At 35.9% G+C, this 17,560-nt stretch overlaps 1 protein-coding gene across 1 annotated transcript in view; it reads left to right on the top strand.

Annotated features, from left to right (window-relative positions):
* Positions 1 to 422: 422 nt before the first annotated feature.
* The window catches only part of LOC148945207 (methyl farnesoate epoxidase-like), a 39,330-nt gene continuing 22,192 nt past the window's right edge, over positions 423 to 17,560 (top strand). Inside the window, exons 1-4 of the mRNA XM_089099392.1 lie at positions 423 to 443; positions 2,779 to 3,030; positions 7,276 to 7,691; positions 10,657 to 10,777. Of these exons, the coding sequence (XP_088955518.1) occupies positions 2,826 to 3,030; positions 7,276 to 7,691; positions 10,657 to 10,777 (742 nt within the window). The 5' untranslated portion in view covers positions 423 to 443; positions 2,779 to 2,825. The remainder of the gene's footprint in view (positions 444 to 2,778; positions 3,031 to 7,275; positions 7,692 to 10,656; positions 10,778 to 17,560) is intronic.

Raw genomic sequence — 17,560 nt, 5'->3', positions numbered from 1 at the left:
AAAACAAGTACACGTTTGCATAACAACAGTTTTACTCAAATGAGACATTGAAGCTAGTTTCTGTATTAGTGTTTATATATATATATATATATATATATATATATATATATATATATATATATATATATATATATATATATATATATATATATATATATATATATATATATATATATATATATATATATATATATATATATATATATATATTATGTTTAAGAGGAGTAATTGCCAACCCAAAAAAAAATAAGGCAAAAAAAAAAAAAAAAAAAAAAAAAAAAAAAACAACTGTCGTCCTAATCCAGCAATTGCAGGACAAATGTGTGCTATGGAACGAGGCTTTCACCTTACCCATCTATCCAACTTCCCAGGACCAAACAGTATACCCGAACCATCAACCAAATAGAAATGTCCAAATCCATGCAAAGTCGTCATCAATAAATGTAAGTCGTTGTAAATTTACAAGCAAAAGCACCTTAAATCTAGCAAAATATTTCCCAAGTAGAACCTTCCATTTAGGGCTCCATCAGAAGAAATACCACCTGCCTTAACGGGTTTCGAGGCTTTACTTTCTTTACCCGGCACGGTGGAGCCTCTACCATAAGATCTATATGGTAACCCTATGTCAGGTAAAACTTGTGAAATACATACGCATACTTACTTATATGCATATATATATATATATATATATATATATATATATATATATATATATATATATATATATATATATATATATATATATATATATATATATATATATATATATATATATATATATATAAAGGCCCGGTGGTTTTCAGTGGACATACACCTGTCAATTTTTGGCAATAGTATTATTTTATTTATTTTTTTTTATATTTTTTTAATTTTTTTTTTTATTATTTTGTTTATTTGTTTTTTTTTTTTTTTTTAGTTTGTATTAGGTGGGTGTTGTTTTTGTTATTTTGGATTTTTTTTGTGGTTGGTTGGTTTGTTTTTTTTATATATATATATATATATATATATATATATATATATATATATAATATATATATATATATATATATATAAATATTTTGCCGGGGTGTAGGCGTCCACTGAAAACCATCAGGCTTTTGTCAGGTACCCACGCAAAATTGTAACTATGAAGAGTTCGAACTTTGGAGTTGGAAATCAAAGAAATTTCGGGAGTCGATGTCACTGAGGATGAACAAACTCTAATTTTATGTTTTTCCATGCGTGCCTTCAAGTAGAAAATTTGGTCAGAAATAAGAGTTCTCTGAAATTCCATTGAAACTCATTCCAGTATACTAAAATTTAAGTATTTGTAGATCCCGTGGAACCCTTTTAAGCTTTTCATGTTGGGGTTCAATTATCAAATAGGTGTTCCGAGGGGGTACTGTGACCTCCTGACTCTGAGTTTACACATAGAGTCCCTTTCTGGCTAAAAGTGATAATCCTAGATCTTATTAATGTCATTGTAATGTGACTTGTGACTTGATATTTTATAGTTGATATAGTCATTGATTACAGACGGTGTTTTATTATGTAACTATTGTGACCATTGCTTTTTCTACCCAAAATCTCAGTTTGAGTGACTGTTTCTGTTTCCATGTGATTTACAGAGTATATCTCACCCAGTAGATGAGGAATCTGTCCTTGCTAGCAAGGTTATAATGTCGCTGTCAATTTTAACAAAAAAACCTGCTGTATGTGCTGATTTCGATACGTGCATTGTCGATCAGATACTACCTTGACTAAGAAGGCCCTCCACTACCATATTTGACTAGGATCGAAAAAATGGAAAAAAGGGTAGTATAAAACATCATTCGACTCTCTCATGGCCACAAAGTGTCTGCTACTCCAGTAGAAGGTGAGATGCATCTTACTCGACATCTTCTTTGACAGAATACAAGAATATCACTATTGGCACTCTGTCATAGTTGGTTTGTTTAATGCCTGAAAAAGTTTCGAGGTGATCTTTCGAATCAAATACAAGTAAGTGCATGCCCTTGGTTAAGCTTTTGGTTTGAAAGTGTTGACTAGGGTGTTGCTAATAATATTTTTACATTCTAGATAAAATTATGTTATGCATATTGACGAAAGAAAAACAAAAAAAAATCTGGTCACTAATTCCCATATGGGAACTTATGATCAGAATTAACATATGTTTAGGAAGAATTTTTACTAAAATTTAAATTTTCTGAGGAGGGTTGTTTTACAACAGTGGCCTGAAATTCCATGGTCTTTCGAGCTTCAAATTATTTTTCTGAAACGGCTATACACACGGAAAATCACAATTAGTACACTTGGCAGTCAATGCCAGAGATGTTTCTTTGTGCTGAGATGTTACTAGCTAAAAGCATTTTTTTTTTTTGGGGGGGGGGGTGGCTTCTGGCCTGCTGCTCAATTATAACGACTGAGAGTGAGATTTTTGTAAAATTGAAGTAAAGTTGGTGTAAAATGGTCAAATTGTCCGTAAAATCACAAAAAGATTGGTAAAACCACAGCGCTGTGGCTGAACAAATCTGGCTTACCTTTCCCCTTTGCACGTGACGTCTTTGGCAGTATGAACGTCGAATTACACTGTTCGAAACCGCAATTCTTGGGTGGCGACAGAGTAGTCACTACAAGTATTCATCCAAGTCAAAATTTGGGATATCCAGACGTTTGCATTCTTATTAAGTTACTCCAGTTGTATTAAGTTACTTAAGTTACTTAATTGAGATTTCGCCGATGACAAATTATTTTTATTTCGATGCATATCCGCTTAATCCTCGGTTTCGATTTTTATAGGACCGAGAGGCATACCATTCGTTGGTTATGCCCCCTTTTTCACAAACATGGACCCAAATTATCCATACCTAGCCATGACTAAACTCGCAGAAAAATATGGTCCAGTTATTGGGGTTTATCTTGGTCAAGATGCCCATATTTTTGTCGCCAGTGCAGAAGCAGCTAAGGAAACTTATTTCAATGAAGATCTGAATGGCAAGCCTAATCATCCAGTTTTTCAGGAAAGGTCAGAGGATAAGAAACATAGTAGAGGTGAGTAACTTTTTCTAATTATTAAATCATTAATTAAAATAAATAATTTTAAATTATCCAGAGATCAGAAATGTTCATACAATTCTTTTAAAGACACCAAACGATTGAAACTTTCTAGCCGACTCAGGCAAAGTATGTGGCAAGTTAACACCTTGCGTTTTTATTAAAAGGCCGATGACGCTGCAGAGGGAAGGGGTATTCCTCCTCTTGCACAGAATGGTTACTGCTCACCTTAGATCTTAGTGTTGATTTTTGTTATCCTTAAAAATAGGTGATTTTTGACTTTTAAATATCAGTAAGAATAAAAAGTGTTGTGAAATCAACGTAATAATGCTTACTCTTATCCAGCTAACAGCTGAAATTGAAAGTGTGAGGGCTGCATGAAATTATATTTCAGATTAGATTGAATTTCTTATTTCTTCATTGAAAAAAAAAAAAAAAAAAAAAATCAAATATAAACATTAGAATCCAAAAGTCAGTCATTTACGGTGCAAAAAAGAAAGACAAATAAATGGCCAACTAGGAATTAAAAGCACAAACTAGACGAACTTGGAATTGTCATAAAATAAAGGGAAAGCAAAATTCAAAGAGCATAAAAACAAATGAGGAACCGGGAAAAAGAAAACAGATAGACGAGAATAAAGGAAAAATTAAAAAGTGAAACATTAAAGGGGCCAAAGAGAAAAGAACATGTGACTAAAGGACTGTTCTCCACCTAGAAGTCACTTGTTAATTAAGAGCTCCTGGGTTATGTAAATAACTGCAGAACATAAATCAACTTCAGAAGCAAAATGTTACTATTATAAGATAGTGATAGCAGAGTTACTATTCCTATCATAAGTCGTTATATAAATCAAGAATAAGATACGCATTTGTATAGGATACTTTGGAGCAGTTACTAATAGAACTAAAACGAAAAGAAAAAGCCCCTAACTGAACGGTCATCTTTTGAATAACAAAATTAGCAATTTAAAGGTTTGCCTCTCATATCTGCTCAATACATTTTTAAGTTGTTCGTAATCGGATTAACGACGCTTCTTGACTGCTAAAGTCCCTGCGTCGGCCCTGCAGTTTGTTGCCGAAGCCGTGTTCGATCTCTGGGTCCCGTATTACCAAGCTAAGGTCAAACCCAATGCGATGTATTATAAACAATTTTCGCCAATTCTTTAGAAGCAATTAAAATAATTAAAATGGCTCTGTTAGTCTCAATCTTTGATGAACCACTTCATTTATCTAAAGAGGTATACCTTCGGGATTTTTTAAATATTGTGGAAAAATCCCAGAGCTAAGTGATCTATTAACAATGTTAAGAACTGGATTAAAAATATAATGGAAAATATGTTAGAGACGAGAAACATGAGCAGAGCCATAGCAGAAACGTTAACATAAACACGAGCTACTTATAGTTTTATATGCTAAACAATATGTTTATTATATGCACACCTACAATTACGAAGAGATATGTAAAACCTGACAGGAAAAAAATATACCTGCTCCTCGGAAATAGAATGAACTGTGATAAACAAAATATTACCCGTAAGGTTAGATTAAAGACAACTTGCATCCACACGAATAGACAAATAAAAGAAATGAACTAAGGTGAAGTAGGGAATCGATGTCGTTATATAAACTAAAAATTAGCGAATTTGTGAAAAAAAAGGTGACCAAATATACAATCGTGATTCTTGCTAGAGTTATTGAAAACAACATTTAACGGAAAAAATTATTAACAATTATGCATCAAATCGACTTTCAAACCCTAAACGTCTTGTAGACCTAAACAGGGTTTAGAAAATAGACTTATACCATCAAAGCACTTGGTTATTTTCATTGTTTCAAAATGTGCAATGAAACCAGACTCAAGTAATGAGATGTCGTTGTCACTTAGCCATGTGACAAGGAAATCTCATTATTTGGGACTAATAACGTCAAGAGGGTGTTGGCTATCAAACCACAGAAAAGCCGTAAGCTGTTCCTATTAATCTTTGATGTCTCGTTGACTAAGTAGATAAACTGCAGCAAAATTGACTCCACGACAACTGAGAAAATATATTTGTATATGAAGTTTACGCATGCATGAATATTTGAATTAAGAGCTTATTGTTAAAGTGGATTTTAATAGTTTTGACTTCACAAAACGCCTATCCATTTTAATGTCTTTAGGTATGTCACAATGTTAGCCTCAAACTAACTGTGTAATATGTTCATAGTAGTTGTGATTTCAGACAGTCGCAATGCGATCTTTATAATTTTAAATGATTAAAATTTGATGACCTCAAGTGAAAAAGTCACAACATGTCTATACATGAGAAACTGGGCTAAGGGCTGCTAGATTTATCACCCGTCCCACTTTCGATCCTACGATGATATTAACTTTCTAAAAAATGTTTTTTGTTATGGATGTAGAGAGCAAACCTAAAACTTAAGACCAACAAATATTGTTGCTTCTGAAATCAGCAAGACATATCTACGAAACTAGCTAAGATAAATTGGCTCTTGCTATTTCCATATATTTATGAAATTTTTAAAACTAGCGCTTCACTGACTACACAAGATCAATGCAAAAAATAGGATCTTCTCGTAGGAGCAGAAAAGTCTATAAATAGCGTGCAGGAAATACGAGACTAGTTTATAAGGCTCTGAATAGTCTTTCACCAGCCATAATATTGATATTTTTAGTATACAATACTTTTTCCCTAAAAGACTCCAGCAAGCTGAGTTTTCAGAAAAGTACTAGGTTTTAGATTTTACAGATATAGGGAGATACCACGTGTCAGTTTATTTGAGCGGTATATTTTGCAAAATCTACGGATCACTAATTTCTTATGAAGTTTTAGCTATACTCTTTACTTCCATAAGAGAAATTTGTTTTTTTTAAATGAATATTTTTTTATTTTTTTTATCAACAAAAAAACCTTATAAAAAGGTCCTTGTCTAACTTTGGTGAAAAAACTAAAAAAATCAATTAGTTTCATAATGGTTTAAATAAATTTAAACTTCCTTAAACTTTCTCAAAAGATATGTAGCTTTGTATCATAGACAAAGAGTCCGAGGGGTATATTATTGCCGGTATCTTTGAGAAGCTGCAAATAAAATACTCAGTCACTTTCGTGAAAATACAAATAAATGATTTTTTTTAAAGTTAGGCTCTTTTTTCAAATGTATTGTTAAGTTTTCACTTACAAAGGGGCTGGGAGAGGGGTTATAGTAATAATGGGAAAGTAGGATAATAACCCCAACCCAAGTTAAAAAATTTCGACCACGGAGATTACAATGGTATCATTTCTTTGCTCCCCATTCTTTCCACTTCACAAATAGCACCAAAAAGTGTTATTTTTGGTAGCAAATGGCACTTTATGATGTATTACGCAAGAAGAATCTGTAAAAAGCACGTAGATGTGAGCAGTAACTTTCAAATGACCCGTTAACCATCTCTTCTACGATCTTGTAGTAGCTTGTTAGCCCTGATGAAAAAAAGAAAAGAAAAAATGAAATATCACTGCTACCCATGCAAAGTAAGGGAATTACTTTGTTGTTCAAATTGGAGGACAGTACGTCTCCATTTTAGGGTTTTTGAAAGTACTGACTCTAATGATGTACTTTTTATTTCAACCGCCCGCCATTTCTGAGGGGCTTCAGGCTTTTTATTGGTATCCTAAAAATTTGTTTTTTTTAGTAAACTTTTACTCTCAAGGACCTCATTTTTACGCATCCAAAATCCACCCATGACTCTGGTTTCTGAAAAATATAAAATGATCACTATTTGTGAAATGTTTGCTCAATATCTTTTGATTTTAAAATCTATATTGCAAAATGAGCCTGTGTTTTGTCACAAGTAACCTCAGAAACTCTTAAATACCAACTTTTCTGGATAGCGAACGCCATTTATGAATTATCTACGTGACTTCTATTGATGTTGGATTTATATATTCCGATGTCAGCCTCGAGTTTCTAGTCATCAAACTCAGAGGGTGGGGGAGGGGAAAATATAGAAATCTAGTAAAACCCAGATTTAGGGCGAAAGATCAAGGGTCGAAGCAGTTGTTCTAACTATCCGACGTAATCAGGGTTATATACTAGTCTACATGGAATCATCGCTCAAATTTGAAAGATCATAATTGCCGATGGTCTTTTGTAGCCCCCTCTTGACGGATAATAATCACATTCACATAATGAACTTGTATTCTCAGGGAAAATAGGTAACTCTGAATTATAGTATGGGTATGAAAGTACTTTGTTTTTTAGGCATAATGTTTTGGGATGGCCCAGCATGGCTTGAACAAAGACGATTCCAGCTCCGAGAGCTACGAGACTTGGGCTGGGGTAAGATTACGACTGAAACAGTCGCCCAAGAAGAAATTCGGGAGCTATTGAGTTTTGTGTCAAAAGCGTCGAAAACATCTAATGGTGCTGTTGATATGCATGGCGAATTAACTGTTTCTGTTATAAACATTCTGTGGACAATTGTTGCTGGTAAGCGCTATAACAGAGATGACGAGGAATTTCTCGAATTCCTCGGACAAATAACAGCCATGTTTAGGTCTGGAGTTAAAGTTACAAACTATGTGATACCCTTTCCTTTTTTAAGGCACATAGTTCCTGGGTTGGTTGGATGGAACGAGTTCAGAGATTGCAATCAAACCATGAGAAGATTTTTTAAGGCAAGTGATTTACGCTCTGACATTTTCCTGTACTCCGTTTATTTTGATTTATTCATGCTCGCAGGATTTTTGTGTTATTTTTCTTTGGAAGTAAAGCGCTGAAACCAAAAGTAAAAGCAAATTCATGAATTTATTAACCTTGTTTTTCTTGTAAAACGATCTTTTTTCAAAGAAGAATGTTTTCATGGGTGATTTCTATAATTCCTTTAACATACTTTTAAGGGTTTGACTTCTCTCCAAAAATATTTCCTACGTTCCCGGGGATAATGGCTACAAAATAAAGATGAGTCGAGGTACCTTTTAATTCTTGCTGCAACTCATAATCAAACTGTCTACTCTAATGACAGGAATAAAGCATTGGATGGCAAGTAGATGGCTCTTCAGGGACGTTTGTGGTAGAATATGCAAGCGGAAGGTATCAAAAGTGGTTGCTAGAAGAATGTTTGTTAACGATTGAACTGATGCGTGGCGTCAATAAAGTTAATAAAGCTGTCCCCAAAGCTAATAAACCGTTTTCCTTGCTTAACTTTGTTGACTTTACTGCTGTCGTAAGGTGTCGGAACTGTGAAGGTAACGTTAAAACGAGCATAAGTTAGATACAAAAATGTCAAATGAAAGAAAAGAGTACTTTGTCTTTTTTCCCTACTTCTTCAAACATGGATGCTCCAACAAAAGAGATAGTGCAATACAAAGCTTATTCTAGGTGGCGATGTTCCGAGAACGAAATGGGATTTCGCTTTAAGCAATTAAATTTTGTAAACTGAAAGTAATGAGCAACATTAAAACTTAAACAAACAGAAATTATCCCATAAAGGAGGAGGGCTGCCCCCCCCCCTCGCCCCTTTGCTCGTTATGCAAATGTTTTTTAGTGCTTAAAAAGCTTTTTGTTCCAATTAAGCGGCCTTTGTGTTTAAGTAGTCGTTGTAGAGGAATTGGGCCGAAATTCAGCGTATAGTGTAAAGAGCAAGGATTGAGTAAGAACTCCCCCCCCCTTATATAAGGAATGATATCTGTTTGTTTTAAGTTTGAACGTTACTCGAAAAAAACTAGTGTTCTTTTTTATTTAATTTCTGATCGTTTTTCAAATAATGCCGGAACCCTCCCCCTCTCTTTGGGGAATTTTCTTCCGAAAACCCTCTGGAAAGTTCACCCTCGAAAAATTTCTGTATATTTTCCAATAACAAATACTGCATGTAAACAATGAGCAAATTGCATAACTTGTGGCCCTTCTCCTCTCCCTTCGTGTAAAAATTTCCTTGGAAAGTTCCACCCGGAAATTCGCCTCAAACGTAAAATTCTAGCGGGGGTGGGGGGGGGAATTCCCACCTTCCTACGGAAAAGTCCTTCCGAAAAATTTCCTTTCCTCAGGGGCTATAGGAGTTAATAAAATCCCCAGAGGCATAGTTATTGGACCTTTCAGCCATGCTGAATCAAATGGCTATCTGAAAATTTTCATCAGATGTCATTGGGGAAAAGGAGACATGGGAGGGGGCTAGTTGCCCTCCAATGATGTGCGAACTATACGATATAATAAACCCAGGGGAAAACAAAAAATTAACAGTCATCCATGATCTTTCTTCTGGCGAAAGATGCTGCAGAATTCCACATTTTTATGGAGAGGAGCTTATAAACTCTAAAATAGAGTTCTCTTATATGCTGAATCTGAGTGGTGTGAATGTCATTATGATCGCTTAACCGTTTGGCGGCGTTTCTCTCCTTTTTTGAAAGTCAGGTAAACTTTCTCAGAGTCGTAGCTTTTGATAGGTAACATTAAACTTAATGAATTTTATATGTTTGTAATCAGCGTAAAAATTCAATCCTTTTGATGCATTAATTGTTGTGAAAATTCCTCTTTTTAGCAAAACGGTTACTACTGGACCGCATTTGAAGGCCATTGGTAAACAAAACAATTGTAATCCCGTTATCCCCGACTTGCTATATCTTTTGAATTCTAAATTCTTTCAGGAGCATTAATCAAACCTTAGTCTATAGAGTGTGTGTTGAAGGGGGGGGGGGTTGCAGTGTGTCTCATGAATGGGATAGTTTGTTCATTTCAAGTTTTACGTCGGTGTTTACTTTCATCTGAAAAAAAAAAATAATTCGTTATATAATGTCCAGGGACCAGATATTTTTTTGCGATTGCTCATTTGATTGATAATAAGGAAAATGCTTAAGTCTATTTCAGTGCGGATATAAAGAAAAGATTATATCCATACTGAAATCTTTAAAGATTCTTAATTTAATGTGCAAGAAAAAGAAAATATGTTAGCTGAAAATATTTTTTCGGATTTCTTTCATGTTTACCGTTGATTTTAGGAAGTATTCTTGTATCATTACTCATATAAGAGTAAACCAAACGCTTTGACGCGAAAATATTCAGAAATGTAAACAGTTGACTTCATCAGTCGCGCTTCTGAAAACCTCATTGACCATTAGGAAAAGAATGAAATAACACATTTAGGGAAACTGAAAACTTTCCTTGGAAACCTAAAGAGACATGGGAAACCATGTCGAATCAACTGATCGAAGCTGGATCAATCAACAGGGAGGAGGTTTGATTCTCCAGTTCATAATTAAATTGCGCAATAATTTGTTGAGTTGCAGCCGCCAAACTGTTAAGGTGTTTCAAGAAAACTCTTTCCAAACTTTCCCCTTTTGTACAGCCTTTCAGGTCCAAATCATTTCACGCTATGACAGTGGCCTTTGATGACAGTGGCGTCAGTTCCCGAAAATAAAGGTGACAAGGATTTTTTTTTCAGTTTTTTAAAAGTAGATAGAAAAAGATGTTTTTAATATCAAAGGGAATTTTCTAATTTTTTGCTTCTCCCCATTTGGTATCACTGATTAAGGAGTATGATATCCAGGACAATCATGGGCACGTAATTTAGAGGGACACTCACAATTTATGAAGTTTAACTTGAGATTAAAAAATTTTTTTTTAGTGGTTGCACTTTGATAATTTCAGAAAGCAATTGACGAGCACAGGCAAACACTTCCTGAGCAACCAAGAGACTTTATTGATGTATATCTAAAAAGAATGATTGACGAAGAAAAGAAGGGTACTGCTGAACAAAATGGCTTTTTAGGTGAGTTCCTGTTGGCTATTATGTTATAAGAATTCATCAGCTACCTACATGGTTGGCTATTGTCAGTTACTTGTAAACAAAACTTAAATCCTGCTTCTAATACCGTTTATCAGGGATGGCCTTGAGGGGATAGTTTCTGTCCTGACAACTGCCTAAACGTAAACAGTATCAGAAATACTAAGTTATAAACATATTTACAAGTGAGGATATTCTATTGGAATGAATGTATTGTCCAAGTTATTGACATTCGAATTTCGCAGCTTGCTTCTGGCATGGTGTTTCAGACATATTAACAAGTTTTCACTTCGATTTATGTCATGAGATCACCATGGCAGTTATGTCAATAAAACCTAGCGAATGACAAATCTTCACTTCTAAAAATAATCATGTGAAGTTATACAACGTTATACATACGTGTGAAGCTCACCTTTTTTCTTCTTATGTTTGCCTTCGCCATGCTCTTTGGCTAATTTTCTATAAAGAACCCGGAAAACATTAAAGGCTTGTAGTCTACTCATATCTTAAAAACTAAAACTAAAAACGAAAAAATCCTGAATAGATACGCAAATATAACTTTGGGATTTTAAGTAAATATTTTTCTGTGCCATGAATGCGTTCTGATTTGCTAAATAACTTATGTAAGAGCTGGGTGCATTACTGATTTATCAAATATCTATGTTAATTATGTTTTGTCGCCCATTAAATGGATCAGCGCCCATAACGGCCGCTTGACCAAAAAAAGAAACGCTCATGCCAGCAGAGTTGCCTTTTACCCAGAGGTTTAATAAAGATCTCTTTCTCTCTTCCTCACTTTCTCTCCAGGCAGCGCAATAGCGCTGCCTAAGTAAAGAACGATGTTAGCACAATTTATTATTTATTTATTTGTTTTTTTTAGACGAGGGCACTTCGTATCGAAGGGGTTGTCGTAGAAACTTCGAAAAGAGTTCATTCGATTGGAAATTAAAAGGGCTTGTGCCCTTTTTAGTAGATGGAAGGCAACTAACACCCCTTTCACGCCCACCGTTTCCCCAAACACATCCAATCAAAATTTTGAGATAGCTATTTTGTTAAATGTAGTTGAAAAATCTTGAAATTATGTCTTTGATGAGGAAACTCCCCCCACAACCCTCAAGGCAAGGGTTTTAAGTTATGCCCTGGGCGCATATAAGATTTTTATTGAAAGTGTTGTCGTAGAAACTTCAAAAAGGCCTCATTCGACTGGAAATTCGAAGGGCTAGTGCCCCTTTTAATAGTTGAAAGTGATTGGAAGGAAACTAACCCCCCTTTCACGCCCACTATTTCCCCAAACATATGCAATCATAATTTTGAGATAGCGATTTTGTTCAACATAGTTGAAAATTCTTGAAATTAGATCTTTGAGGATGATAACCCCCTCAGAGCCCTCAGGGCAATGGTTGTAAGTTAGGCCCTGGGGGTATATAAGGATTTTATAGAAAGCATTGTCGTAGAAATTTCAAAAAGGGTTCATTTGATTGAAAATTGAAAAAGCTAGTGCCATAATTTAAAGTCAAAGCGATTTGAGGGCAACTAACCCCCCTCTCACGCTCATCTTTCCCCCAAACATATCCAATCAAAATTTTGAGATAGGGGTTTTGTTCAACGCAGTTGAAAGTCCTGAAAATTAAGTATTTGAGGATAACAATCCCCACCACAGCCCTCAGGGTAAGGTTGTAAGTTATACCCTGGGGGCATCTAAGGTTTTTATAGAAAGGGTTGTCGTACAAAATTCAAAAAGGGCTCATTCGATTGGAAATTTAAAGGGATAGTGCACTTTTTAATAGTAGAAAGTGATTGCGTCCCCCTCACGCCCAGCATTTCCCCAAACACATCCAATCAAAATTTTGATATAACCATTTTTTTAACGTAGTTGAAAGTTCTATAAATTAGGTCTTTGAGGATGACACCCCATCCCCACAGCCCTCAGGGCAAGGGTTGTAAGTTATGCCCAGGGGGCATATAAAGTTTTTATAGAAAGTTCTGTCGTAGAAAATCCAAAAAGGGCTCATTTGATTGGAATTTGAAAGGGCTAGGGCCCTTTTTAATAGTCGAAAGTGATTAGAAGGCAACCAACCCCGCTACCGCCCCACCATTTCCCCAAACACATCCTATCAAAATTTTGAGATAGCCATTTTGTTCAACCTAGTTCAAAGTTCTGGAATTTATGTCTTTGAGGATGACAAACTCCCACACCCCTCAGGGCAAGGGTTGTAAGTTATGCCCTGGGGGCATATAAGGTTTTATAGAAATTGTTGTAGTAAAAAATTTAACAAGGGCTTATTCAGTTAGAAATTGAAAAAGCTAGTGCCCTTTTTAATAGTCGAAAGTGATTGTAGGTTAACTACCCCGCCCCTCCTCTCGCACCAACCATTTCTCAAAACACATCCAATCAAAATTTTGAGATAAGCCATTTTTTTTAACGTAGTTGAAAGTTCTGAAAATTGGGTCTTTGAGGATGACACCCCTCCCCCCACAGCCCTCAGGGTAAGGATGGTAAGTTATGCCCTGGGGCATATAGTGTTCTTATAGAAATCGTTGCTGTAGAAAACTTCAAAAAGGGCTCATTCGATTGGAAATTAAGAGGGCTATTTCCCTGTTTAATAACCGAAAGTAATCGGAGGGAGAATCATCCCCCCCACGCCCGTCATTTCCCCAAACCTTTCCGACCAACGTTTTAGTATGGTCAGTTTGTTAAACGTAGTTGAAAAGTGTGGAAATTATGTCTTTGAGGATGACAACCCTCCCTCCATAGCCCTCAGGACAAGTGTCGTAAATTATACCCTTGGTGCATGTTATATAAGGTTTTTATAGAAAGTCTTGTCCTAGAAGCTTCAAAAAGGGCTCGTTTGATTCGAAATTGAGAAGACTAGGGCCTTTTGTACTAGTCGAAAGTGATCAGAGGAGTAGGGAGCCAGGTATTACTCGTGACAGTACAAAATTTATGCATGTTGTCATGGTTTTTCTCACTGAGAATGATTTTTCATGTTTTTTCTCACTGTTTGATGGATGTAAACATAAGTTCACATCAACAGTTGCTGGATGTTTCTTGGATGTCAACAACAATTGCTGAGTGTTTCTTGGATGTCAACAGCAATTTTTGTATGCTTTTATGATTTTTCTCACTGAGGATGTTTTTTCATGGTTTTTCTCACTGAGGATGTTTTTTCATGGTTTTTCTCACTGTTTGATGGATGTCAACATAAGTTCAACAACATTGCTGAATGTAGACATCTGGTTATTGGATGATGGTTATGGGTATTGGTCAATTTATTTATTGTTTTCTTGGATGTTAACATAAGTTCAACAACAACTTGGATGTAGACATCTGGTTATTGGATGATGGTTATGTGTGTTGGTCAATTTATTTGTTGTTTTCTTGGATGTCAACATAAGTCCAACAACAACTTGGATTTCAACAACAATTGCTGTTGTTTTCTTGGATTTCAACATAAGTTCACATCAACAATTGCTGGGTTGATCGAGTCTAACGGGACAGGGTCAATAACACCTCTTTCTAGGTCAATTCATTTGTTGTTTCCAAATATTATTGATCGAGTCTAACGGGACAAGATCACGTGTCTCTTTCTAAGCCAATCAGGGAAGTTACGTAAGGTTTCCTTACATCACAATTCACCCTAAGTCTAAGTTCATTAAGTCTATAGTTAGCAGCGTGATAACATGAATGAACAAATTGAGTTACAAATATCCTTTTTTGTGACTGTTCTATTTGCAAAGTTCATTTTCATGATTTTGAGTATTCTCATGAACCTACTGCATGTTTTGACAGCATAAAGGCAGGGATAGATGAGAAAAATCTGGAGGAAATGAGGAGAAAAATCATACATGATACGGAGAGGAATTTATACCGATTGCAAGTAAGCTGGCATAAAACAAGGTTTGATATGACAGAAAAGGAAGATCGAAAGAAGAAACAGAGAAAAGAGGGCTTTCTCTATAGAGATATCTTAAAATATAATATAAAAGACAGCAATGAAAACCCAAAGAAAAATGTGCATAGTGCAAGATATAACACTGAATATTATCATGAATATGATCTAAGAGAAGAGAAAAAGTGGACCTTTAAGAGACAACATAAGAGGTTATTCTATGGAACGGATTTTAAACATCGAAAACCGGGATGGAAGAGCTCTCATATCTCTTTTAACGATAAATCTAATTATTGATATGCATAATGAGTTTTATATTGTAATCATACAATAAATTTGTTAGTACTATATTAATTTTCTCATACTAGATATGTATAGAATAAGGAGGCCTAGGTCAGGTGTAGTGTTTGAGCAGTTCCGCAACACGAAAAAAACTTATAATAAGTCTGTAAGTGATCTTAAAGCTGCCGAAGCCGAACTTGCTTCCCAAGAAGCAGCAAATAATCCTGTATATATGTGGAAGTCTTTTAGACAGTCTAAACCAGTGACAAACCCTGCTAGTAACATACCTGAGGAGCAGTGGGTAAAACATTATAGTGAAGTTTTTGGGATTAAACATGCCCAACTAACAACCGAAAGTGATAGTGAGCTCTCACGAGCTTTTGCGTCCCTCTTGAGCCAACGGAACTATTTTACCGTCTCAATAGGCGAAGTGCTCCAGGTTATTAAGCAGCTGAGAAAGGGCACGGCTCCCGGGCACGACGGAATTGTGACTGAACACCTCCGCTGTGGCTCACCTCTGCTCATTGAGCACTTGACGCTGCTATATCAAATGTGCCTTGATTCTGGTGCAGTCCCTAGGTCGTTTGCCCTAGGTATTGTGTCTAACGTCTTGAAGAAGGAAAAAATCGTAACCTCTGCTCTAGCTATAGGCCTATAACAGTTTCTAGTACATTAAGCAAAGTGTTAGAGAGACTTCTGTTACCTGAGCTGTTACGAAAGTGTAAAATTGACAATCGACAATTCGGGTTCCGTCGCCACCTCGGTTGTGCATTTGCACATCGCCTTCTTACGCGTATAGTATCGAAAGCTCAGAATCAATCACGGACTCTTTTAATTTGTGCAGTAGATGTGTCCGCGGCGTTCGATTCGGTAATTCATTCAAAGTTAATTTTGAACCTGCTGCACCAAGGTGTGAACCCACATGTAGCGGCCGTCCTATGGCACTGGTATTCGAGTAGCCTTATCCGTGTTAAGTTGAGTAGTGAACTCCTGTCGAAACCGATTAAGCTTCACCGGGGACTGCGTCAAGGGTCGGTTTTAAGCCCTGTACTCTTCAATTCACTAACCTCGTCGGTAACAAAAAAGATTAACGGTGGTTTTAACACTGAATGTATGGATGTGAGCCTACTGTGCTACGCAGACGACATATTACTGGTGAGCACATCGCTTTGTAACCTTCAAGCTAATATCGATCTCCTAAGTCGAGGTTATACTAATATTGGTCTGGTTATTAACCCTGCTAAAACAGAATTTCTTGTATTTGAACCCCCGCGTGCGCCGTCTGAAGTTGCCCGTCGCGAGGCTACCCGTGTTACCGTTGCAGGGCAAGTAGTACTTCCAAGCCACAAGTTGAAGTACCTAGGTATCACATATGGAAGCGACCTCAGAAGCTCGCGTGCTCTTTTTGTTGACCAGGTTCTGTCGGGTTTTCGGTCTGGGTATGCTAAACTTGCAGCCCTGAAGTTTAAATTTAATAAGCATATCCTTGCTAGGTTGTATCGTGCCGTCGCTCTTCCCTTTGCTCACTACATCTCACCCGTTTGGCATTGGCTATCGAATTCGGATATGTTGCGAATCCGTTCAGGCTTTTGCAAATATTTAAAGTTTCTGCTTGGTCTGCCACTTTACCTCCGTAACACTGGTCTGCTAGAAAAGTATCATATACCTGATCCTGTTGAGTTCATGCCGAATTTTTGAAAAACAAGCTCTCGTGAAACACAGGGCACTATTATTTGATTTCCCAGCGACTTTCTTGCTTGATAGTTGAAGTGTGATTTGTTTGTATTTAGTAGATTATTATGTTCGGTTGATTTGTGTTCGTTTTTATTTTCTCTTTTCTTTTGTTTTGCTCCGCTTCTTCATGCTTCTTTTTTATAGCGGGTTTGTAATAAATTATTATTATACCAGCAGAGACTTCTGTACATGAATAGTTCAGTTTCATTAAATCACTCCATAGAGTAGGCCTACTATCAGTCCACAGCCAAGTTTTTTATCAATGATATAAAAAAATCATTCTTCTAAATATTTTTATTCAATTGTCAAATCAATATATATATATAATACTTTTTAAATATATGACCTCATCATCCTCCACTAACTCGTCCTCAATGGTAATTTCTTCAATTTGAGGTGACGGTATTGTAAGCAGTTGAATGCTATCATCATCATCATTGTCTGTTTCGATATTTCTCAGAGTGGGCATATTAACATATAGACGATCATCATCTTCGATAAAAAGTCTCCCTGAGGGTCCCCTTCTCACCAAATCATCTGATGTATACGATAGTCCAGATGATGTATAATGAACTTCTACCACGTCGTCATCATTATCTGAACTAACAATCTCAGATTTACACAAAAGAAGCTCCTCACTTTCTGTGAGCTCCCACTCGATCCATACATCCTAAGAAGGTCGAGAACACTATGATTAAAAAAAGCTCAGTGGAATGGTATGGTCTTCTTGAATATACTGAGGGGTGTTCTATAAATGTAATAAACAGGGTTACTTAATATTTTTCATTATATCCATAATTTTTTATGTCTAAAATTCATCAGTTAGCCAGATATGGTTTTTTTTTATTTTTTACATACGGGA

The sequence above is a fragment of the Artemia sp. Qi Xiang Cuo genome, chromosome 13, assembly GCF_049724085.1.
Source record: "Artemia sp. Qi Xiang Cuo chromosome 13, ASM4972408v1, whole genome shotgun sequence".
Taxonomy (NCBI): domain Eukaryota; kingdom Metazoa; phylum Arthropoda; class Branchiopoda; order Anostraca; family Artemiidae; genus Artemia; species Artemia sp. Qi Xiang Cuo.
Note: the sequence above shows the minus strand (reverse complement) of the source record. Positions and strands in the feature narration are given on the sequence as shown.